The 21,937-nt window shown below is 38.2% G+C and overlaps 2 protein-coding genes across 4 annotated transcripts in view; one reads left to right on the top strand and one right to left on the bottom strand.

Annotated features, from left to right (window-relative positions):
* Positions 1-11,996, top strand: part of LOC149063603 (solute carrier family 2, facilitated glucose transporter member 1-like) — a 67,163-nt gene extending 55,167 nt beyond the window's left edge. For both annotated transcript variants that reach the window (XM_089255790.1, XM_089255791.1), the window contains exons 3-11: positions 3,313-3,598; positions 3,686-3,856; positions 3,942-4,049; positions 4,143-4,231; positions 5,974-6,072; positions 6,222-6,434; positions 7,894-7,969; positions 9,149-9,276; positions 11,519-11,996. In XM_089255790.1, the coding sequence (XP_089111916.1) occupies positions 3,313-3,598; positions 3,686-3,856; positions 3,942-4,049; positions 4,143-4,231; positions 5,974-6,072; positions 6,222-6,434; positions 7,894-7,969; positions 9,149-9,276; positions 11,519-11,665 (1,317 nt within the window). In that variant the 3' untranslated portion in view covers positions 11,666-11,996. The remainder of the gene's footprint in view (positions 1-3,312; positions 3,599-3,685; positions 3,857-3,941; positions 4,050-4,142; positions 4,232-5,973; positions 6,073-6,221; positions 6,435-7,893; positions 7,970-9,148; positions 9,277-11,518) is intronic.
* LOC149063604 (centromere protein S-like) lies at positions 11,667-21,705 on the bottom strand. 2 transcript variants are annotated; one of them, XM_089255792.1, is made up of 4 exons: positions 21,529-21,705; positions 14,532-14,689; positions 13,787-13,853; positions 11,667-12,749 (listed from the first exon to the last, which is right to left on the bottom strand). In XM_089255792.1, exons 1-4 carry the CDS (start codon positions 21,580-21,582, stop codon positions 12,642-12,644), a joined length of 387 nt encoding a protein of 128 aa, XP_089111918.1. In that variant the 5' UTR covers positions 21,583-21,705; the 3' UTR covers positions 11,667-12,641. The 2 variants fall into 2 exon arrangements, with proteins under 2 accessions (XP_089111918.1, XP_089111920.1); XM_089255794.1 differs by lacking the exon at positions 21,529-21,705 and adding an exon at positions 15,783-15,801 and having other exon boundaries at positions 12,538-12,749.
* Between the last annotated feature and the right edge of the window lie 232 nt (positions 21,706-21,937).

Genomic DNA, 21,937 nt, shown 5'->3' on the forward strand with positions numbered 1-21,937 from the left:
GCTTTGCCGCTCTTCTCCCAGTCTAGTCTAATTTTCATGACTACTTTCCTCCAATTCGCCACCCTGTGCTATAACCAGCTTGGCCTTCTGATTCTCCTGATTCCCGCAAGTATGCCGTGTCTCCAAGTCACTCGTTTGGTCACTCCTATGCTCGCACACTTTCTAAATCACACTATTTCAGTAATTCACATACTTGCACATTCTCTAGGTCACTCTTTTGTCGCTCACTGACATGGTTCCTTGCTTTATAGGTCACTCTTTTGATCATTTACTCGTTTACACGTGCTCTAGGTCATTCTTTTAGTCATTCATATGCTTGCAAACACTTTGGTCACTCACTGACCCTGGTTCCTTATTCTGTAGATCACTCTTTTGTATTTCAACCAAATCCTTCACATGCTTGCACGCGCCCTAGGTAACTCGTTCTGTAGGTCACTCTTTTGGTCATTCACATGCTTGCAGCGCTCCAGGTCCTTCTTTTGCTCATTCACGTGATTGAAAACTTCATTGGTCACTCACTGACCTAGTCCCTTATTGTTTTGCAAAGGCGAATTTATTTAGGGTTTTACAAATTTTGACGCTCTTCTCCCGTTCTACTAATTTTCTTGGCTACACATTCCCTAAAATTTGCCGCTCCTCTGAACTTTCCGCCCTGGGCTATAGTCGCCCCCCCCGTAAATACGTTGCTGTCTCGAAGCACCAAGAGCGCTCAATGCTCATGCCTGATTTCGTGCTCGCGAATACTTGATCAAATTTTTCACTTGATCTTCAATTAAACACCCTTAAAAAATTGCATTCAAGGATAAAAGGTAAGTGCAGATTTCAGACATACGTATGTCATGGCCGCAAGGGTGCTTTTCGTTTGATAAGGGATATGGGCAGTGCTCATGACTAGATAGAGGCTGAAGACTATCGATTTAGGTCAAGAGTGCTCAATCAACCTTTTGGGGTGTGCTGGCCACTTCATTGATTTAGAAACGCGTCGGGGAGCCACTTGATTTATCTGGAAGTGTGCCTCGAACCACTCAAGTCTTCTGCAAATGTGCGGTGATCCGCTTGAGCTATCTGGAAATGTGTTGCGGGCAATCTAAATGATCTGGAAATTTGACAAGAGCCACTTGAGCGATCTATAAAAATGTGACGGGCCGCGGATCACTCAGATGATCAGGAAATTTGTTGCCAAGAGCCATTTGAGTGATCTATAAAAAAATGCGTTTGAGTCATCTAGAAAAGTGTCGCGGGTCACTCAGGTGATCTTAAAGTGTGTCGAAGGAAATTATAGTGGTCAGGAAATGTGTCAATGACCATTTAAATGATCACCAAAAATGCAATGGGGCGCTTAAGTGAACTAGTAATGTGTTATTTTACTTATGAACAATAGTTTCAGCTATTGTGACAAGCGTGTTGCCACTTGTACAGAGCGGCATCTTAACAAAAAGTGGGGGAGAGCGGGGATGCAACGTGTCCCGTACTGCACAGAGTGAAATGAGAGCTTGCGAACACTGAGCTCCTACGAATTAAGAATTTGTATTAATACATAGGGTGACCATACATCCCGTATTTCCCGGGAGAGTCCCGGTTTTTTTCGCTGTGCCGACTTTTTTCACGTATTTTCAACGAACCTAACGACTTTTTATTCTTCAGATCAACGATCAAAATTATCTTTCGAACGCAGAAATTGCATTACGACATTTACGATTACAAACAAGAATATTCATCTCTCACATTTGTCTTTCATTTTGTTTCATTACAATTTGAAGTGGCGCTTCATTCCCACGATTGGCGACTTTTCTGTGACTTTAAACATGAGTTGGCAACTTTGCTTACTTTTGTCCCGTATTTCGAATTCCAGTTTTCCCCGAGCAAATATGGGCAGCCTATTATATATATGCAGCATTTTAAATAAATGTCCCGGGGCTTCGAGTAAGTACGCGACGGACCTGTTACTGTATATATGGATTCCTATTTTTTTTTAATATTCGTAGCACTTTCGAGAAATGAAACTAGAAAACTGGATATAAGTATCATGAAATATACCCAAAGCTGCTTTAAAGTTAATGAACTCTTAATGCAGTTTTACTTGCCACTTCGTCAGCACCGGCACCTCCTAAAACGTTGTGACGCACTGAATGGGGGGGGGGGGGAATCGTGTGATTTTCAAAATCTGCATGTTGTAGATCAGTATGGCTGCTACAAAAAGTTTGAGAAATTCCTTCAAGGTTGAAGTAAAATTGTTTACAGTACTCTCATTTTTATCAAGGCATTGCTCAAAAAGGGAGGTTACCACTGAGTAGTTTTGAAAATTTGTAGGTTCTTGCGGCTTTCTTTGAAAACTCTCACAGCATCTGTTAGAACAGAGATCTTCAAACTTTTTTTCAGTCGCGGGCACTGCCTGTACTCGTCATCAAAAAAAGAGCACCCTTACGGCAAGTTTGACATGCAAATGCATACAATATAGCTGATTTTAGTCCTTGAATGGAATTATTAGGTGTTTGATTGGAACGTTGATCAAGTGCTCGCAAGCACGAAATCATACAAGCACCTGGGTGTTTCAGGGAGCACCGCGGTGGTCATGAGCAACGGGTTGAAGATGCCTGCATTAGAGCATGCATATTCACCCCATGGCCCACAGGCTAATTGTGGTCCTCAGTATCAGCTGGTGTCGCTGACACCGAGGGACCTAAAACCTAATTTTGTAAAAATGAACTAAGCGACATATCACATACAGACCACTTAAGTGAACAGCGGTGAGGTTCCACATCACTTGATTGTCACGTGGCACATTCCCAGATTGTTGAAGTGACTCCTGGCATGTATCCAGATCACTTAAGTGACCTGTGGCATATTTACAGATCACCGCAACACAGTTCTTGAGCACTTAAGTGACTTGGGGCACAGTTTCATATCACCCAAGTGTCCTGTGACTCATTTTGTAAACCTCTTGAGTGGCCCGCGGCACATTTTCAGATAACTTGAGTAAAACGCTTAATAGTTTTGGATCATTCAAGTGGCCTGCAGCACAAATACATAACACTTAAGTGTCCCATGGCACATTCTAATTACTCAAGTGACTCGCTGCAGAGTTCCAGATCATTCAAATGGCCCGCAGCACATTCACAGATAACTTAATTAACCTGTGGTGCTGTTCCAGATTACTTAAGTGACCCATGACACGTTTTCAAATCGATGAAGTAGCCCGCACTTTCCAAAAGGTTGAACACCCTTGCTTTAGAGACAGGTTTTCGTGTAAAGTTGATTCTATGAATGTGCGTGAATTTACCTTATGGATTAAGACTTTTTTTCCATTCGCAGCTTGTGAAAGCCTTCATCAATGAAACATACACAGAGAGGTATGATATACAACCCGGCCATGAACTCGTCACCCTCATATTCTCGATACTGGTGTCAGTCTTCTGCCTGGGTGGCATGGCTGGTGCACTCGGCACCGCATACATTGCAGAACGTTTCGGCAGGAAAGGGGGACTCATCTTGAACAATGTGATCGTGGTTGCTGCCACTGCCTTGTTTGCCTTTTGCAAGCTTGCCAGATCATATGAAATGATCATTGTAGGAAGGTTCCTTATCGGCTTGAATTGCGGTGAGTAAAACGCATATTGTTTTTCAGGATTTTTTTTATATTAATTAGTATTGGGTCTTCAAACAACTAATTATCTTATTTTTCTAGGTCTAAACGCTGGACTTGGGCCCATGTATTTGACAGAGATATCTCCAGTTAATTTACGAGGAGCTGTCGGCACAATTTATCAGCTGGTAATAGCTTTTTCCATCCTGGTGTCTCAAATCCTGGGCATGCCAGCACTTCTAGGCACTGAAGAAAGATGGCCATATTTATTTGGTATGTACTATCATCAAGCTTTATGGAAGTATTAAATTACGTTATACTTTAGTGTGCTTAACGAAAAATATGTAAAATTCCTCAGGTTTCACGATCTGTCCAACGATATTTATGCTTTCGACGATGCCTTTGTGTCCAGAATCGCCGAAATATATACTCATCAATAAAGGGAGAGAAGTTGCTGCTCAAAAAGGTGACACATATATTGCACTTGAATAATTTTAATGCGCACCAAGTCAATATTTAATCTATCTGGACATTGAAATATATTTGTCTCTTTACCCAGCATTGACTTGGTTGAGAGGAACAGTTGAGGTACACGACGAAATGGACGAGATGAGAGCGGAGTATCAAGCCATGAAATTGGTACCTAAGGTGAGATGTTATTTGAATTCGAAGAAATCAGGGATGGGACGTTGGAAGTGTTCTAGACATATAGGTGCTCACCTTGAAATTTATGCAGGAGATATTAATTTTTTAAATCAAATTCTGGGGGAGTGCTTGGAAACCCGTTTGATGAAATTTGTGGGCATTTCCAACTCCAACACCACTGGAAGAAATTGAATTTGAGTAATAGTGATTCTTTGAACACCAAGTGGAAACACAAATACAACAGATTCGGAAAACTGGCTGAATGAAGAGATATCGGTGTTTCAGGGAAGGAAAATTCATCTCTGCTCTAACAGGGACATAAACCCGTCTCTTATTTCCCAGACGAGTGCTCTACAAACTAAGCTATGAAGATAGGTAGAATTCTCTTTCCTTGGAGCGCAGTATGTATATACTAGTATCATTGATTATATTACGATTTCCGATTTTACTTGTGACATCAACCGTCATCTTTGTCATACTCAGGAATTTTGTGGAACAGTGCAAAAATTTTTTATGCGCCCTTCCAGAGAATTTTATGCAGTCGCTTCCCCAACTTATAAAGTTTTCGACTTGCGAACATAAATCTTGAAAGGGAAAAAATTGTTCAGGAAATAGAACTCATTTTTTCATTATTTCAGGAACATGTTGATAGTTGAGATCATAATCAGTAGAGCTTGGCAGTTTAGGCACTAAAAATGGTCGAAATAGGCGCTAAAAAAGTCATTCATAATTTATGGAAGGAAAGAAATATAACTGAAAACTAAGATATATATATATATATATAATAAGTGTCCAAAAACTAGCTGAAAAATTGGTTGCATTTAATCCGTCTACTGTTTTAGAGTTTATACAGTCAAATCCTGTTTTAATGAATATCGTTATAGCGAAAATCTCGTTTTTAACTAACACCCCAGATAAGTTTTCATAGAAACAATGCAAAAACCTGGAATTATTTTATAATGAAAGTTTTTTATAACGAAGTGATTTCTCTGGTCTCTTAGAGTCATTATAATGGGATTCGACTGTAATAACTATTAATAAATATTATTACCAGAGTTAAATTGATTTAAAGCCAAAAATAAAGTATTTGAGGTCCCTCAAGTCCACCATTAACAGACGCAGAGCCAGAAGAGAAATGGGTCTAAGATTTTCTGGAGGAGAAAGGTAATTTTAGAAAAATACAAAGCAATTAATAATACCCGATAATGATGCCACTCTCCGCTATCCATACGAAGGTTTTAACAGCTGGCTGATAATATTCACATTAGCCAGCTGTTAAAAAATCTTTGTATGGATAGCGAAGAGTGACATCATCCTCGGATAAGTCGCCATCTGGTGGTAGTGTCAGGAATCGTGAGCTTTGGCCTGAGTTAGGTCCGATCGTCCATGTACGGTCCTGTTCAGCGCACACGAGTTGAAAGGAAAGATTGAGATATTCATTGCTTTTGTAGTCCAGTGGTCTAGGGCGTTCGCCCGGAAAGTGAAAGGACGTGGGTTCAATTTCACGCAAGGGCAGTTGAATTTTCTTTTTCCGGAATATATCTTCGCATCAGCTAGCTGTTAAAAACCTTCAGATCAATATGTTTATGATAATCAAGTATAATTAATTTAAACTTTTTCACATGAGAGATTGTCAAAGATATTTCCAAATTTAACCCACCCAGTGTTTTCTAGATATTCTATACATGTAGTTTTTACTTTGTGTGTAAATATGTAGCGAAATTTTCTAAATAAATTCTCAACAGGTGACGCTGAAGGAATTATTGGTCAATCCAATTTTGCGAATGCCTCTGATCATCGCAGTGGTTATGATGCTCTCGCAACAACTATCCGGGATCAATGCAGTAAGTGGCGATTTTCATTGGGAAATTTTGAATATCAAGGAATTACTTGATTACCACAGGGATCAATTTATATCTTCAATGCAATTACCTGTGCATTTTAATGACTCTAATCTTGTCATAATGATCACAATGATTTTTGTTTCAAACAGGCAATCTTCTATTCAATGGACATCTTCAAGACAGCTGGTCTGGAGGACAGTATGGCGATGTATGGGACATTAGGTATTGGTGTGACGAATGTTCTCATGACTTTGATTTCCATGTTGCTGGTGGAGAAAGCGGGAAGGAGAACTCTTCATATGATTGGGCTGGCTGGCATGATGGTTGCTACTATAGGATTAACAATTTGTATTTCATTAACGGTAGGTTAAAAATTTATTTACGGTGTTAATTTACTTGAAAGAATTTTATATACAGTAAAGCTTGTGTCTGGAAAATTCAGACAGCAGTTCACCTTTAGGAAAATTCACTAACCTCGGTTCAACATGAGTGAATGAATGATCGAGTGAGCAAGTGAACGACTTAGTCAATGAATGAGAGTGTGAGTATGTGAATGAGCGAAACCGCCCTGTCACTAAAGCTAACATGCTATCCCTCACTCACCAGGTCACTTAGTCAATAACTACATAGCTCATTTATCACTCGCTCACAGGATTGCTTGCTTTGTCACTCGGCTAGACCACTCATATCACTCACCCCCAGATCATTCAATTTATCATTCGGAAACAAGGTCACTCATTCTATCAACTCACTAAGCTGCTCACTCTGTTACACACTGTCACCTGGTTGCTCACTATGCCATTTGCTCACTCACCAAAACTAACCACTCTTTCACTAACTACTGTAACAATTACTGACTCATGTCGAAGTGTTATTGGGTTTGGGTCATAATCTCGACAGACGAAATACCGACAGGGTCAAAATCCAGACAGGGTTGAATTTAAAATTTGAATTTCGTCGTTTAAGCCGCACTTTGTGATTTCTGTCAGGATTTGCATTTCCCACGGCTTTGAGGATTATTCTTATCTGCACCCCAATGCCCCTCGCCGCGAGAAATGCAAATCACGACAGAAATCGTGAAGTGCTGCTTATATTACGAAATTGAATTTTTTAATTTGACAGTGTCTGGATTTTGTCTGTCGGGATTATGACCCAGACCCAGTGTTATCAGTGAAGTGTTTGGTGAATTTCCATAGCAGTGAATTTTCCATAAACCGTAAAACCTGGCTAACATTGGGTGAAGTGACCTTCCGCAAAAACAAATTCATCGAAATGATATACAGCAAAATCACCCACACCCTAAGAAATACAAAATCGTTAGACCATTGCTATGATTAAGTTGATGCCAATTTTTTTTTTAGCAAATGTAAACAAGTCAGTTGTAATGTGTGCTGTAGAGCAGCGGTTCTCAACCGATTCTCTGTGGCAGCTCGAGGAAAATTTAAAAAAACCAGTAAATTTGAAAAAAAAAAAATTATAAATATTTTTGAATAATATATATACGTCAGTAACTTTGATGAATAAATAGAAAATAGGCCTACAGGGCTCTGCCATAGAAATTATATACCAGAAAGGGCTCTGTGGGTCAAAAAAGGTTGAGAATCACCGCTGTAGAGGATATCAGAACAGATCAATATCTGGGGGGAACGAATGCCAAAATCGTAACATCTAATCAGCTCACACAAGCAGCTCCCCTGAAGCTTGGAGACTGTGGGCATCACCCTAGCGTAGTTATGTTTCTATTTTCTGTGATGTTCTGTTCATTAATGTTTCTACAAAAATGGTACGAGCTATTATATAAATCTTTTTTTTATTTTGCAGCCACAAGTGCCATGGTTGTCATATTTGAGCATATTTAGCTTGATTGGATTTGTAGTTATGTTTTCAACTGGACCAGGTAAGATCCATCGCATTATCCAATTTTTTTAAACTTTCTTGAGAGCTATGAGTAACAAGTTCGTTTATATTTTTTAAATTTGCGATCAGTTTGTATTCAATTATGACATTGGTAATGACTGGAGCCAAAATTTCAGGCAGAATGCCAATAAATGTCTATTTTTCGACTTAATTTGCAAAAAATCCTTTTTTTAATTTTTCCTGCCATAAATGCCTATTATTTTAAGTTTGTTCGTGAATTTCAGAGCCCATATTATTGGATATTTTGAGCATGGAGAACTTCAAAAGACATGATCTTTTTTTGAGAGGGCTCTAGTCCTTGGGCCTATATTGTATTAGAGAACCCATTTTTTATTTTTTTACAACACAAATTCACTGTAAACAACCATGGCAAGTTATTTTAGGTATTTAGCATTCAATTCAATTGACCAGAGACTCCTTCAGGGTTGTGTGAGAGTTACGGCTACAACAGGCACTGCCCTTGAAGTCCACATACGTGGCAATATGAATTTTTTTATAACAATAAAACATGGTAGTGTTTCAACTATAAAAATTCTAATGAATTTTCCAAATAATGCAACACATAAATCAGAATTATCTGTAACGCGAAGGAGCCCCACAATCATTTCCTCTACAGGCTCAGTATCTGGTAGTGCTTGTCTCTTGAACTGACCTAATCCTGAGATCAGAGTCATCTCAAGAGCACATCGTACCTCCCGCTGTGGGTCAGGTGATTTTTCACAGGCTCTACCTGGCAAATTCTCAAATTTTAACCAGATCTCGTTTTCGTGGGGCTCTCTCTTGAGGCCCTGTGCTCTACCCGAGTGAGCCCATGCATTAAAGCAACACTACCTGAGGGACCACAAATTCTTCATTTTTGGTATAAATAAAATAAATTTAATTTTGAAAATATGCGGTTATTGTAAGCTATAATTGAAACAGTAAACGGAGTAAGTGCAATCAATTTTTTGCCAGTTTTCAGACACTTTATGTCTAGGCTGTTAGCTATCTTTCCTTTCTTCCATTTATTATAAATGTTTCTTTTAGTGCCTATTCTAAGTATTTTTAGTGCCTTTTCTCTGCCTATTTTGACCATAGCTCCCAGGCTCTGGTAATGACACAATCTGTGATGTATTTTCAGTAGAAATCAATATTAAATATGTATTTTTTCATCTCTTAGGGTCAATTCCATGGTTCCTGGTAACAGAACTTTTTGGACAAGGGCCTCGACCAATAGCTACCAGTATTGCAGTGTCTTTGAACTGGGCGGCTAACTTTGTTGTGGGACTTGTGTTTTTGCCAATTTCTGTAAGTGGAAAATTTGCTATGGCAGATCATTCATTTGAATGACAATTGTCATGATGGCAATTGTGTTAATGCTTACATTTTGTTAACCTCTACCTGTACAAGGGTGATCTATTTTGGCCTAGAATATATGGAAGAAGTATGTGTACTTATTTTTTTTACTTTGGAAAGTAAAAAAAAAAATACATACAGCAGGGATACATAACCTGCGGCCTGTCAAGAGGTTCCATCAAGCCTGCGAACATTCTGACAGAGTAGTATCAATACACACAACACGATAAATGCATAGGTTGGCGATATTTTCATTTGATTATTTTTGTCACACAGCAGTCATTTTCTGCATACAAGGGCTAATTAGACTAGGCTCTACAATTTATTGTCATTTCCGAATGGCAGCTTTTTTTTTTTTTACTCATCGAGAGGGGCTATATTTTCTTCATAAAAGTATGGGTAATTGTAATCTGAATAGATTAGCACCAATTATTGCCAGATGCAAGTAAAATTGCCAAAAATATTGTCAAAGGCAAGTAAAGTTGCAAATTAAAGCCAAAAAATATAAATTACACCATTGACTAAGTCTTGAAAATAATCATAATTCTTGATCTCAAAAATTCAATTAAGCCTCGTTGAAAATAAAGGGGAAAACAGGACATTTTATAAAAAAGTTGGGACGACCAAAATTATGAAAATGTCTCAAAGTACAAGTTTCAGGCCAGCAAGTGAAAATATAGTGCACTCCTGAAGTACAGGGTGATTCTAGATTAATTGTTCAAATTCGGAGGGGAGGTAAGGAATAAAGTTAGTATATTAGTTCATTATAATAATATAGCAAAACACTATTTCATAAAGAAAGTATGGTAGCAAATGTGTACACATGATGTAGTAGAGGGCACCAGGGTTCACACTGCTAATTGCCATGGTGCCAAGTCGAGACAAAATATTTCATTTCACGAATAGATAAGATTAAATTTGCCAAATCGCGAGTGTCCATTCAGCCTCTTGATGGTCAAATCAGCCAATTTGCAAATGGGAATTCCAAAATCAACTGCCTTAAATGGCAGTTGATTTTGGAATTCCCATTTTATGACGCATCAATTTGGCTACAACTTTTCTAACTGATTAGTCGAATTGCTATAATTGATAAAAAGTTGGGGGGGGGGGGACCCTTGAGGGCGCTGTGTGTTCACAACTTCTGTTTGTGTGCAGGATGTTATTCTATAAAGTGACTTCACAGAAATCCTGATGGTGCTCCACATTGCATTAATGCTGCGCAGGATTACTTGAAAAGAAAATATGGAACTAAATGGATTGGGCAACATAGACCAATCACCTGTGGCCAGCACGGTCACCAATAGATTTTTTTTTGCATAGTGGGCCATAAAAAAACCTTGCATATGAGACTTTTGTTGACAGTGACATGCACCTTGTAGAATGAATATCAGTTGCCACCAGCAATGTTTGTGAAATGCAGGGCATTTGCTAGAATGCTCGCCAGTCGTGATAACTCTAAAGCCAGGTTTTCCTTGGAGTAGAACATTTATACCATGTGCAGCGTGAAAACGCTGATTGGTTAAAAACCTGAAATTCAGGTTTTTTGGCCAATCAGCATTTTTACGCTGTGCGCGCTATAGAAACCTGCTCCTAGGAAAACCTGGCTTGATGTAGAAATGAATGTTATTTGACCTAACACTTGTTTGTGCTGCATCCTTGCTTTCATCTTATGGGCATATTTTACCCTACTACATGAAATTTGCTACCATAATTTCCTATGTAAAATTGTTTTCCTTGCTATTCTCTCTACCTTCTTGAAATCCCCAAAGCAGAATGTGCCAAAATCTGTGACATACGTCGCAGAACAATTAGTGCTACTGCAGATCAATTTGGAAGAATTTTAAGAAAAAGTACAGAAAAGCACTATTACATGTATGAGGATTTTTACTGCAGAACATTTCCAGTCAGCTGAGGGCTCGTCGCAGAACAGTGCTAAACATTCTGCACTGGGGCTTGAAATGACCCCATATGTTGGGAAAGGGTGGCTCAAAGGAAAAGAAAATCTGCTCCGCTAATCTTTCCTTTCCCTCTGTTTCCTAAAATGTTAGCGAAGATGCATCCCTGGTACTTCAACTATATCTCGTCCAAAATGTTGTAAAAAGCCTGTACTTAAATGGGTTAACTGAAGAATTCATTTGAAAATCCTTCATGTTGTTGCAACTGAAAACATAACATAGACATTGAATATTTGTAGGATGTGCTGAACCAGTATACGTTCCTGATATTCACAGCTGTTCTAGCAGTGTTCCTTGTTTATACGTACTTCAAGGTTCCGGAGACTCGGAACAAGACTGTTGAAGATATAGCTACATACTTCAGAAAGAAGGTCTATGGCAACTGAATACTCAAGAACACTGTTTAATTTCGCATTGTTTTTTCATATTTACAGCAATAGGACTGCCGCAACATTTTCAATGCTGTAATATTACATAATCATTTCCTTGAATGGACATTTTTGGAAGAAAGTGTTTTAAATGTATATTAGCCGAAGCACGTGTTTGAATATTTTGTGATATTAAAAAAAAAAAAAAACGAACATTGCTATTCTTCCAAGTTTATATTGCGGATGTTGTGCTATGGTGAACTCACTGAAATACACTTTGTATGTATTATATGGTTTTTTCATATTTGAAACTCTTTATATTGGTTCATTAAATGTTTCATAATTACTATTTGATGTTGGTTTCCATTTCTTTTTTGTGCTTGTACATAGAGCTGGATTTACAGTTTTACCGCCTGCAGACTACACAAATTTTTGGAAGAGTAGATCAACTTCATCCAAGAATATTAAAAAGTCACCAACGAATAAGGCTCATACACAAAAAATCCTAATGCATCTTGACACACAGTGGGTGTCGTCTTCAGAGGAAAAAATGATCACTAATCATGCTGACCAAGACCTCTATATCGATATTACTCTTTAGACCCGATGTACTTTTCATAGAGTTAATATATTCCATCTATAATGTGGTGTGTGTGACAATTCTATAACAATGTTTTTCAGGTCCCTTGAGTATATTGTTATGTAGGTGTTTCACTAAATAAATCACATTTCATTTTTGTTTAATACGTGTTGATACTATTTGAAGCTGTTCAGCAGCCATCAAGAATCAACTTTAAACTATAGCTGCCAATTTGTCTCAGTCTATAAAAGCACAAACGCATGTGAAACATTGAATGAACAATTTAAATATCACAAATTTATCAAAATTTAAGTTTTATATTACAATCAGCATTTATACAAGAATAAAATATATAAACAAAAAATGTTACAAGATGTCTCCAAACAACCTAGGCACTGCTTTGACAAATGTCAATCAATCGTCACTTTCATTATCATCGATGGCAGGAAGCTTTCTCTTTCGTTTCTGCTCTCTGGCCATGACGGAATCCATTTTACCATAAAAATCATCCATATAAGATGCCTGCAAAACAGATTTATTATAAAATGAAATTTATATAAGCTAGCTTTTCATTTAAATATAACATTTGGCCAAACTTGCTTAAGGTGTACACCAGAGGTTATCAACCTTTTTCTAGTCGCGAACACTGCCTAAGAGCGATCTTATGACGAGTTTGATATACAAAAATGCATGATTTCAATCCTTTAATGCAATTTGTACAAGGCGTTTGTACTTGAATGTTGATCAAGTGCTAATGAGCACGAAATCAAACACAAGCATCAATCACTCTAGGTGCTTCAGAGAGCAGTGTTGAAAATGCCTGGTGTACACGATAAATATGACCATTTCTAACACTGTCTTTGGTTCTTTATCAATTGAATTAGAAATTTCACAAGTGCTCAATTCATAATAAAAAGTAAAATTTTTGGGCTTTATAATTAGGAAAATTTATTTGTGGGACCTCTTTTCTCCACAGAAAATAAGTACCGTATATACAGGGTGTCCTTTAAGTGCCACTGCAGCCTTTATCTCATCAACCATCTGTCGTACAGGCATTTTTAATTTAAAAAATGCTTAAAAGGCATTCAAAAGTTGCCCTGTACCAGTTTTGAGAGCAAAGATTGTGTGTGTAATAAAATAAATAAAATCTAAATTTTTATATGGCCCTCCCCTGTGCTCTAACTTCCTATTAAAAAAGTTGTTGCCTTATCTCTCCTGAGGAAAACAAAAAAACTTCCAAATGCAATATTTCTTGAGATATTCAAAAATCGGAGAAAAGTTGGGAGAGTTGTCCATAAGTTATGAGAGAACAGCTAAAACTAATCGCTAATTTTTAAATTCAAATATCTTAGTGAATATTGTACACTTAACAACAGGAAAAAATTCCATGTTTCTCTCAGGGCAACAACTTTCTAATCGGTGAAATTAGAATAAAGACTTTCCGCAGTCAGCTCTTAGACATTTCAATTGGAACACAGTGCTATAGGTGATAAGGACATTAATAACTTTGATCTACATCTGAAACAATAAATAGTAGCCAAAGTAAAGTTTGAACTTACAAGGGTTTCTGTTTTCCTCACAAGTAATTTCACATCATCTGCAGTTATCTTCGAGCGTTTTGCATGCCTGCAGGAAAATTTTAAAAAGATATTAGAATATCATAGATTCGCAAACAACTTGATGATGCATAATACAGTAAAACCTCAACAATGAGTACTAACTAAAAATGTGGCTGCTATTGGGAGGTGGCAGTTATATTTCTGAAAAAAAAAACTAAAATTTGTGATCCACACATACAGTATGTGGAATGACAATCCATTCTGTAACTGATTATGACAGTTATATGTCCTGAGGATTCACGTTCAAACCCAGTTGAGGGCATAATGGTGATCGGCTCAGGTTGGTTTTCTACAGTTCCCAGTTTTGAGGTGCAAATGCGAGCTGGTCTTCCATTTAAAAAAGTCTCTCCGCAGAGAGGAGGCAGACCTACAAAACATAACATTCAAACATTTCCATCTTTACTTCAAAATGTGGAAGACAGATGGTTGTGTGAAAACAAAACAAGTGCAACTCGACAACATGAGTAGATTAGGGCTACACATACGCTCAGAACACACATTTTGGCATGTGCCGATTTGTTAGAAATTCCGTACAGGAATATGTATAAGGTGCATGCACAGTTAAGTAGTAGTAGCAGTTAGCATAAAAAGAATTTTGGAACTCAGTTGCAACGCCATTGAGAATTATATACAATAATAAAATTAAAAGAAAATTATACTCGAAAATAGTATAATAGTGAATTACTTGGCGAATAGCTCCAAGTCTTGAGCATATATTCCAACCTGCCGATAAACCAGCTCTGCTACAGAAGCGATGAACTGCTTCTGGTATGTGATATTGTACTTCTTTCCCGCTTGTTCACACATCTTACCAACTGAATAATAGATGCTCATCTTAAGTTCCTAACGGGGAAAAACTAACATAAATATCTCATAGTATACTTCATGTTTAATATCTTGAGAGTAATTATTTTCTTATGCAATACGATAACATAAGGCGGGGTTCATACTGGACCGATACAACAACACTGTGATCCATGATATTGAAACGGATCGGTTAAAACCAACTTCAGCAGTGGTGATCGGCTGAAGTTGGTTTCCTGCGGTTCCCAACTTTGAGGCGAAATGCAAGTTGATCTCCCCGTTAAAAAGTCTTGCCGCAGAGAGCGACAGGCCTGCAACATTACGATTGTTCATTCATTACACTTCACTAATTATGTGAGTTGAGAAAAACTCATAGTTTAAAATATTGATTGCAGATGGCAGCACTACACATAACAAGCATTACACAGAAACAAAGTTCACGGAAGGTTCACTATACATACACACACATTCCAACATGTACCAATTCGTTAGAAGTTCCGCAGAGGAATATGGACGAGGTGCATGGCTGGTTTAGTAGTAGTAGTAATGGTTAAAAAAACCTGAGATTCAGAAATAAATTTCTCTATTTCCATTCCCCCCGATTTCTGAACTCCCCATCGACCACCGTAAATTCTAGGACCCCCAGGGATCGGTAATTTCTTTACTTTTGTTCTTAATATACATGAAAACCCTATCTCTGCTTCCACCGACTGCTTTAAATCTAGTTTTTTTCCACATACTATAGATAACTGGAACTATGCCCATTATATATTCACAAAAAATGTAAAACATTAATTTTACTTGCCCGATTTCCATCAAATCTTACTGAAATTTCTATTTTTTACTGAAATAAAGGATTGAGATAACAAAAAATTATACGATAAATATATTCACTTTACATATTTGTCGAAGATGTGTGTGCTTTTTCCTTTTTTGGTGAATTACATTTTAATCAATTGCGAGTTGCAGATCTATATTTCCAGCCATCAGCGATTTTTGCAGCTATTCTGACAACAGTTGGCCAGTTCACCGAACTCTGACAATTTTTTTGGCTATAATAAATAATTTTACTTCGCTTTGGAAATTTCTCTTTTGCTATAACTCATAGAGAGACACAAGGAATACGAATTACCATTGTGTATGGCCTTCATTGATTTTGAGAAAGCGTTTGACTCTGTCTTCACATCTGCTGTTGTTGAAGCTCTAGATATAATTGGGGTAGAGAAGACGCATAAATATCATCAAGAAAATATATGACAAAGTAATTGCAACGATTCGTTTGGATAAAGGAAAAGCAAAAATTAAACTCGGGAAAGGAGTCAGACAGGGTGATACTATCTCACCAAAGCTCTTTGCTGCTGTTTTAGAAGAAGTATTCAGGAAACTGGATTGGGACGAGAAAGGAATCAAAATAAATGGAGAATTTCTTAACCATTTGCATTTTGCCGACGAAATTGTTGTTATCAGCAGTAATTCGGACAAACTAGAAGAAATGATACAAAAGCATGCAAAGGCAAGTATTCAGGTGGGTTTGAAAATGAATCTGCAAAAGACTAAAGTCATGTTCATCTCCTTTGCGTTGAAGAAGATCCTGCTCAACAACACAGAGATGAAGGCCCATTTATACGTGTTAAGTGATTGAGAAGTTAACTAAATTTTTAATTGTCAAGTACAGTGCCATCTTAACTCATGGGCCCACCCGAGCACCTCAAGAGAAAAGGGGCCTCACAAAAATAAAAACTGGTTGAAATTTTTGAGAATTTGTCAGGTAGGGCCTCAAACAAATCACCTGGCACGGGGGCCCATGATACTCTTAGAACAGCTCTGGTCAAGTACTTCAAAATGCATGCAGACTATAAGGGCTGTTTACATGGGTTTAGGTGGTAAGTGATTTAGTGATTTAGTAGAATAGAGTCCGATCTAGCTTTTTGATGAAGTAGGCATGATGAGCATGCGCTAGTGGGCCTGATTTTGTATATTGTCAATGAGCATTTGCTAAACCACTTAAATGTGTGGACACTTTTTTTGAGTACTTAAGAACTTAAAATTTAGTTAACTACTAAATCACTTAAATCATGTAAACGGCCCATAGAAGAAGTAGAAAGCTATGCATACCTGGGACAACGGAATCATTAATGAAATAAACAGAAGGATCAGGATTGGATGGAGTACTTTTGGCAAAAACTGTGCAATTCTGAAGAGTCACATGCCATTATACCCGAAAAGAAAAGTTTTTAACCAGTGTATGCTACCAGCACTGACTTATGAAGCTGAAACATGGACACACACAAGCAAGACGATACAAAGGCTACAGACAACACAAAGGAGCATGGAAAGATATATTCTAGGCATCACAAGGAGTAGGGCAGTATTAAGAGTATCATGGGCCCCCAGGCCAAGTGGTTTGTCTGAGGCCCTACCTAGTAAATTCTAGAAAATTTCAACTGGATATAATTTTTGTGAGGCCCCTCTTCTCCTGAGGTCCCCAAGCCGTGCCGGGTGGGCCCATGCATTAAGGCGGCACTGACAAGGAGAGACAAAAAACGAATCACTTGGATAAGGAACCACACAAAGGCATATGATATCATAGAAAGAATTAAACGTCTAAAATGGAAATGTGCTGAACATATTGCAAAAAGACAGGACAATAGATGGACTTCAAATATTCTTGATTGGTACCCCCCGTGGTGTTAAACGTCCAAGAAGGCGTCCCCACACAAAAGACGGATCAACAAGATCATAAAAGTGGCTAGAGTCAACTGGAAGACTAAGGCATCAGATAGAGCAAAACGAAAAATTTAGAGGAGACTTTCATCCAGCAGTGAGTTGAAAATGGTTGATGCTGATAATTAGCAACTTATTCCCCCCTTAACATTTTTTTGGCTTGCTTTCATTCATTTTTTGCTATAATTAGCAACATTACTTAATTTTGACAATTTTTTCTGGTTATAAAACTGGCAACTTTACTAAACTCTTTCAAAATTTTCTAGCAATAAATCTGATGATTTGATCTGATTTCCCGTATTTTTATAAAGGAAATGTGGTTAGCCTTTTACTACTCATACTTTTTTACGGGGAAAATCGGGTCTTCCATAGCATGTCAGGAAAGGCAAGTAAGAAATTCCAGTTCCACCTAAAATATACGTTGAATATACCTCCAACCAGTGAGGTAACTAGCCATTCCTCTGTGCCCTGTACAAGAAAATATTAATTTAGCCTCCCCCCTTCCAAGAGGGCCCTGTGTGGGTGCACCAGCCTAGTTACGGCACTGCCTCCGACTACAGTAGAACCTCTCAAGTCCAGATTCCTTAGGACCTAGATGACTCCAGAAAAGTTTTGTTTATAAATGCTTCCCAGGTTTTCATATTTAGAACTTTAAGAAGACTCTCTGAGCACTTTGATTCATATTTTCCCTCGAAAGAAAATTAATTAAGCAATATGCAGGGTGAACTTCATCTACTCTACCAAATGAAAAGAGTGTTATAAAACGCTATAACATTTGCTGAGCGACGGTTCCAAACGCGCTAGTGTGTTCACGTTTCATGGGCAGGAATCCTGCCCAATCTCTAACTAACTTCCCTCCTCCAGGATGATTCTTTCCGCTTTTTGTTGTTTCACACTATAAATAAAGGGCGATTCAGAAAAGATGGGAAAAACTTTGAGAGGTGATAGTACACACCAATACAAACAATCTTCATCAAAAAATGCATGGTCTAACATGAAACGTGAACACACTAGCGCGTTTTGAAACGGCCGCTCAGCAAATGTTAAAACGGCATTCCTGTTGAAATTTATGAACACCACGCATGCAAATGTAACCTGAGGAAGAAGAAAGAAATGTAATGAAGAGGAAGTGAATAAAATGTCGTGGACACCAGCCCTGTGAAGTTATTCCAGCGTGCAACCGTTCTAACAGTTGTAATGCATGGATGGCATCCGCGCCTTCTATTCATTGTGACACAGATTTGCATATGGTTTCTTCTTTTTTCCCAGGTTACATTTGCATGGATGGTGTTCTTTTTTCTCCCGATAAATTTTAACAGGAAAATGATGTTTTAACATTTGCAGAGCAGCCGTTCTGAAATGTGCTAGCGCATTTGCGTTTCATGTTAAACCATGCATTCTTTGATGACAATTGTCTGTATTGGTGTATATTATCACCTCTTAAAGTTTTTCTCATCTTTTCTGAATCACCTGTATATAGGATCCCCCACCAAAGATGGCAGCCTAGTGAGTCTCAGCCCTGCTGCTGGATGGCAGGTCTATGGTCCTAGGATGATGAAAAAAGAATCCTTAGAGGCTACACAAGTAACTGCAAGCTTAAATGTTCAATCTTTTTGTACAAGCATGCACAACTTTCGTTTTCGTTTTCGCCACCAAATGGTAAAAGCATGTTCGCACAAGTGCCAGTTCGTACACTGAAGCAATTTATGGAAATTTGCCAATAAACAATTCGGTGAGTGAATTACAAAATGAACAAGGCAGAGAATAATTGAGCAAGTCAGTGACCAAATGAATGTGGTATGGTTTGATCAGCAACCTAGTGGCAAAATGGTTGTGTGGTGGGGGTGGGGACCCGGCGAGAGAAAGAATGAAGAATTGACAGTGAGCGCAAACTAAAGTTTTACTTTAGAAATCTGGTATTGCTTTCTGAGCACATCACAAATTCCTTTTCTAATGTGCACGTGGTGGACTCTGATCGTTTCCCCCCCCCCCCCATGATGTATTTTTCTTCCTTCATTACAGCGAAATGAAAGCATTTTTGCTTTTGTTGTTTTACGTGGTCGAAAAAGACGGTTCTGAGCTATAAAAAAACTGCAAAATTATTCAATTTTTTTGGACCCTTTCTGTTCTCCTGGACCCTTCGTATAGATATGAAGGTGTTTTTTTTCACATGCATTGACCAATAGCCGTTGAAATTGAATTTTTTTTCTTCTGTTTCACGTTTTTCAGCGGTTGCCTTAGTTGGGAAAAATTATTGTTGTGGCTTGTTTTATTGGTAAGGATAGTGGCACCATCTATTGCAAAAATCGATGCCACAAAGTGTGTGTGTGTGTAGCCCCAAAGCAGAATGTTTAACACTGTTCTGCGACGAGCCCTCGGTTGACTGGAAATGCTCAGCGGTAAAAATCCCCATTCATGTAAGAGTGTTTTTTGCACTTTTTCCTCAAAATTCCTCCAAATTGTTCTGCAGTAGCAGTAATTGTTCTGCAACGTACCTCACTGATTTTGGCACATTCTGCTTTGGGGGTGTGCAGGCATCCTCCTTTCTTAGTTTCCGAATCTGAGAACCATCATCACCCTCCTTGCTCATTCACTCAACTGATCACTGACTTGCTCATTCACTGCCTTATTTGATCACTAGCTCACAAGATGCCAAACTGTTTTCGGTGAATTTTCCAATTTTTCCAGTGTTACAAAAATAAGGAGAGAAAAACAGAAATGGATAAAAACAACAACAAAAATCATATCCACATGACTGCCACTACTAATACATAACCATTACATGTACAAGATATACCATGTACTAACAGGACCCGAACAATAATTTTTATGACATTCCCGTTACAATGATGCAAATGTGATAACCAGAAGTGTCCTTCATGCCGCTATTTTAGCTAGGGTGCTAGGCGGGACGACACGAATGGTTTCATAATAGCCATTACATGTCATTTATATTTTATATATATTCATTTTTTTTAAATATAACTATAACCAGCCAGAGCAAGTCAACCAAAACACCAAGACTGAAGCTGATCCTTAGCTGAGGCTCTCTCCAGACAATCAACTATTTAAACTAATCCCACATTGCTCACCAAAATAGGTTTAGAACGAGACAACTCGGCCTGGCAGTTATATATATGTGTATTTCTCTTTCCTCTATTCAAGTTCTTCATGCATTTCATGTCCACAACACACGTGCGTACTCATATTCATATTGCTCACCAAATAAGGTGCTAAGCAAGATGGCACGGGTGATCCCTAACTGTATATATTCCCCCACACAATACTTCTATTTTGTATATTTTTATCAAATACACCAGAGCGAGTGAACTCAACCCAATAAAACTGAAGCTGGCTTCTCGTCCGCAAGTTATCAAACCCGTTTGCTCATAAATAAGGTGTTAAGCGAGAGAGATGACTCGCTTAGATGGATATTTTATATTACACAATAAGATTCTCTCATTTCATTTTCTTTTTGTATCCTGTGTATGTAATATAGCAAGTGTAAGATAACAGATTAAAGGGCATGAGGCCCCCCTCCAATTGCTTTTAAAATATACCTCCATCCTAATATGTGTACATTCATCCGTCTTAACGCGAAACCCTGAAACTTTTCTCCAATCCCATCTCGTTTAATCACCACGAAATTTGTTAATTGCAACAGTACCCAAATTGTCCGGGGGAAATATGTTGTAAAAATTTTGTATGTTTTTTCTTTTTTGACACAAAATATAAAGTGTTCCAGACTCTGTCACGAAGCTGGGCTGGAAGAGATCTCGGCAACGGGACAAGTCCAGTGGCAAAGTTCTGGCGTTCATTCATTCCACCATCAAAATTAGTTCAAGCCGCTTGTACAATCACGATGCTTGGGCGAAATTATCATACAGCCGCTCAAGCATGCCCCCCCCCCCCCCACATCCTGAAGCAGGGCCCCTAGGCTGGGATCTTTCACGGGACCCCCGACCAGACTTTCACGGGGGGCCCCCTTTATGATGAATTTATAGCGTGAAAAAACAAAAAAAAGATTAAAATCCTCCCGGGCCCCACGGCTGGAGCCTTGTCAGCCCACCCCTTGTGGTGGGGGGGGGGCATGCGCTCAAGAATGCTTGTCAAGGTTCATGTAGTTACGTGTGTAGCCGTATTGACAAACTCACTTTGACACGACCACCATCGGAAGCGTCCCGGGATCGCGAAGTTGATGAACTCATTTCCCTTCAGAACAAAATCCAAGGCTTCTTTCAATAAGGAGTCCTTCCCAAGCAAATGATGAGTTTCCCGCCTCGGCTTATTTGTTTACAAACATTACTAAATTACTGTTGCCACCGTGTAAATTCCACACCTGAGAAATTTTTTCAAAAATTCAAAAATAATCTAAAAAATGCTTAAAGTAATAATAAATACTAATTTTATAAATATTTTTATTCTTATTGTCATTTATAAATTGCTATATATCATTTTTTGGTAATTTTTAGATTAAAAAGTGTAAATGTGAGTTTGGGAATTCAACATGTTTGTTTACAAAATAGTTGTTTTTGTTGCCACTCTCAACTTTCACACATGAGA

The sequence above is a fragment of the Pholcus phalangioides genome, unplaced genomic scaffold (genome assembly GCF_987345545.1).
Source record: "Pholcus phalangioides strain wild (caught in Gottingen) unplaced genomic scaffold, Ppha-v1.0 ptg000172l_1, whole genome shotgun sequence".
NCBI classification, from domain to species: Eukaryota; Metazoa; Arthropoda; class Arachnida; order Araneae; family Pholcidae; genus Pholcus; species Pholcus phalangioides.

Coding starts and splice junctions, on each gene's coding strand:
- LOC149063604 (XM_089255792.1), bottom strand. CDS start 21,582: ATGAGTTCATCAACTTCGCGATCCCGGGACGCTTCCGATGGTGGTCGT. Junction 13,854..14,531: donor GACTTGGAGCTATTCGCCAA/GTAATTCACTAT, acceptor ATTTTCCTGCAG/GCATGCAAAACGCTCGAAGA. Junction 12,750..13,786: donor TGAGGAAAACAGAAACCCTT/GTAAGTTCAAAC, acceptor TCTGTTTTGCAG/GCATCTTATATGGATGATTT.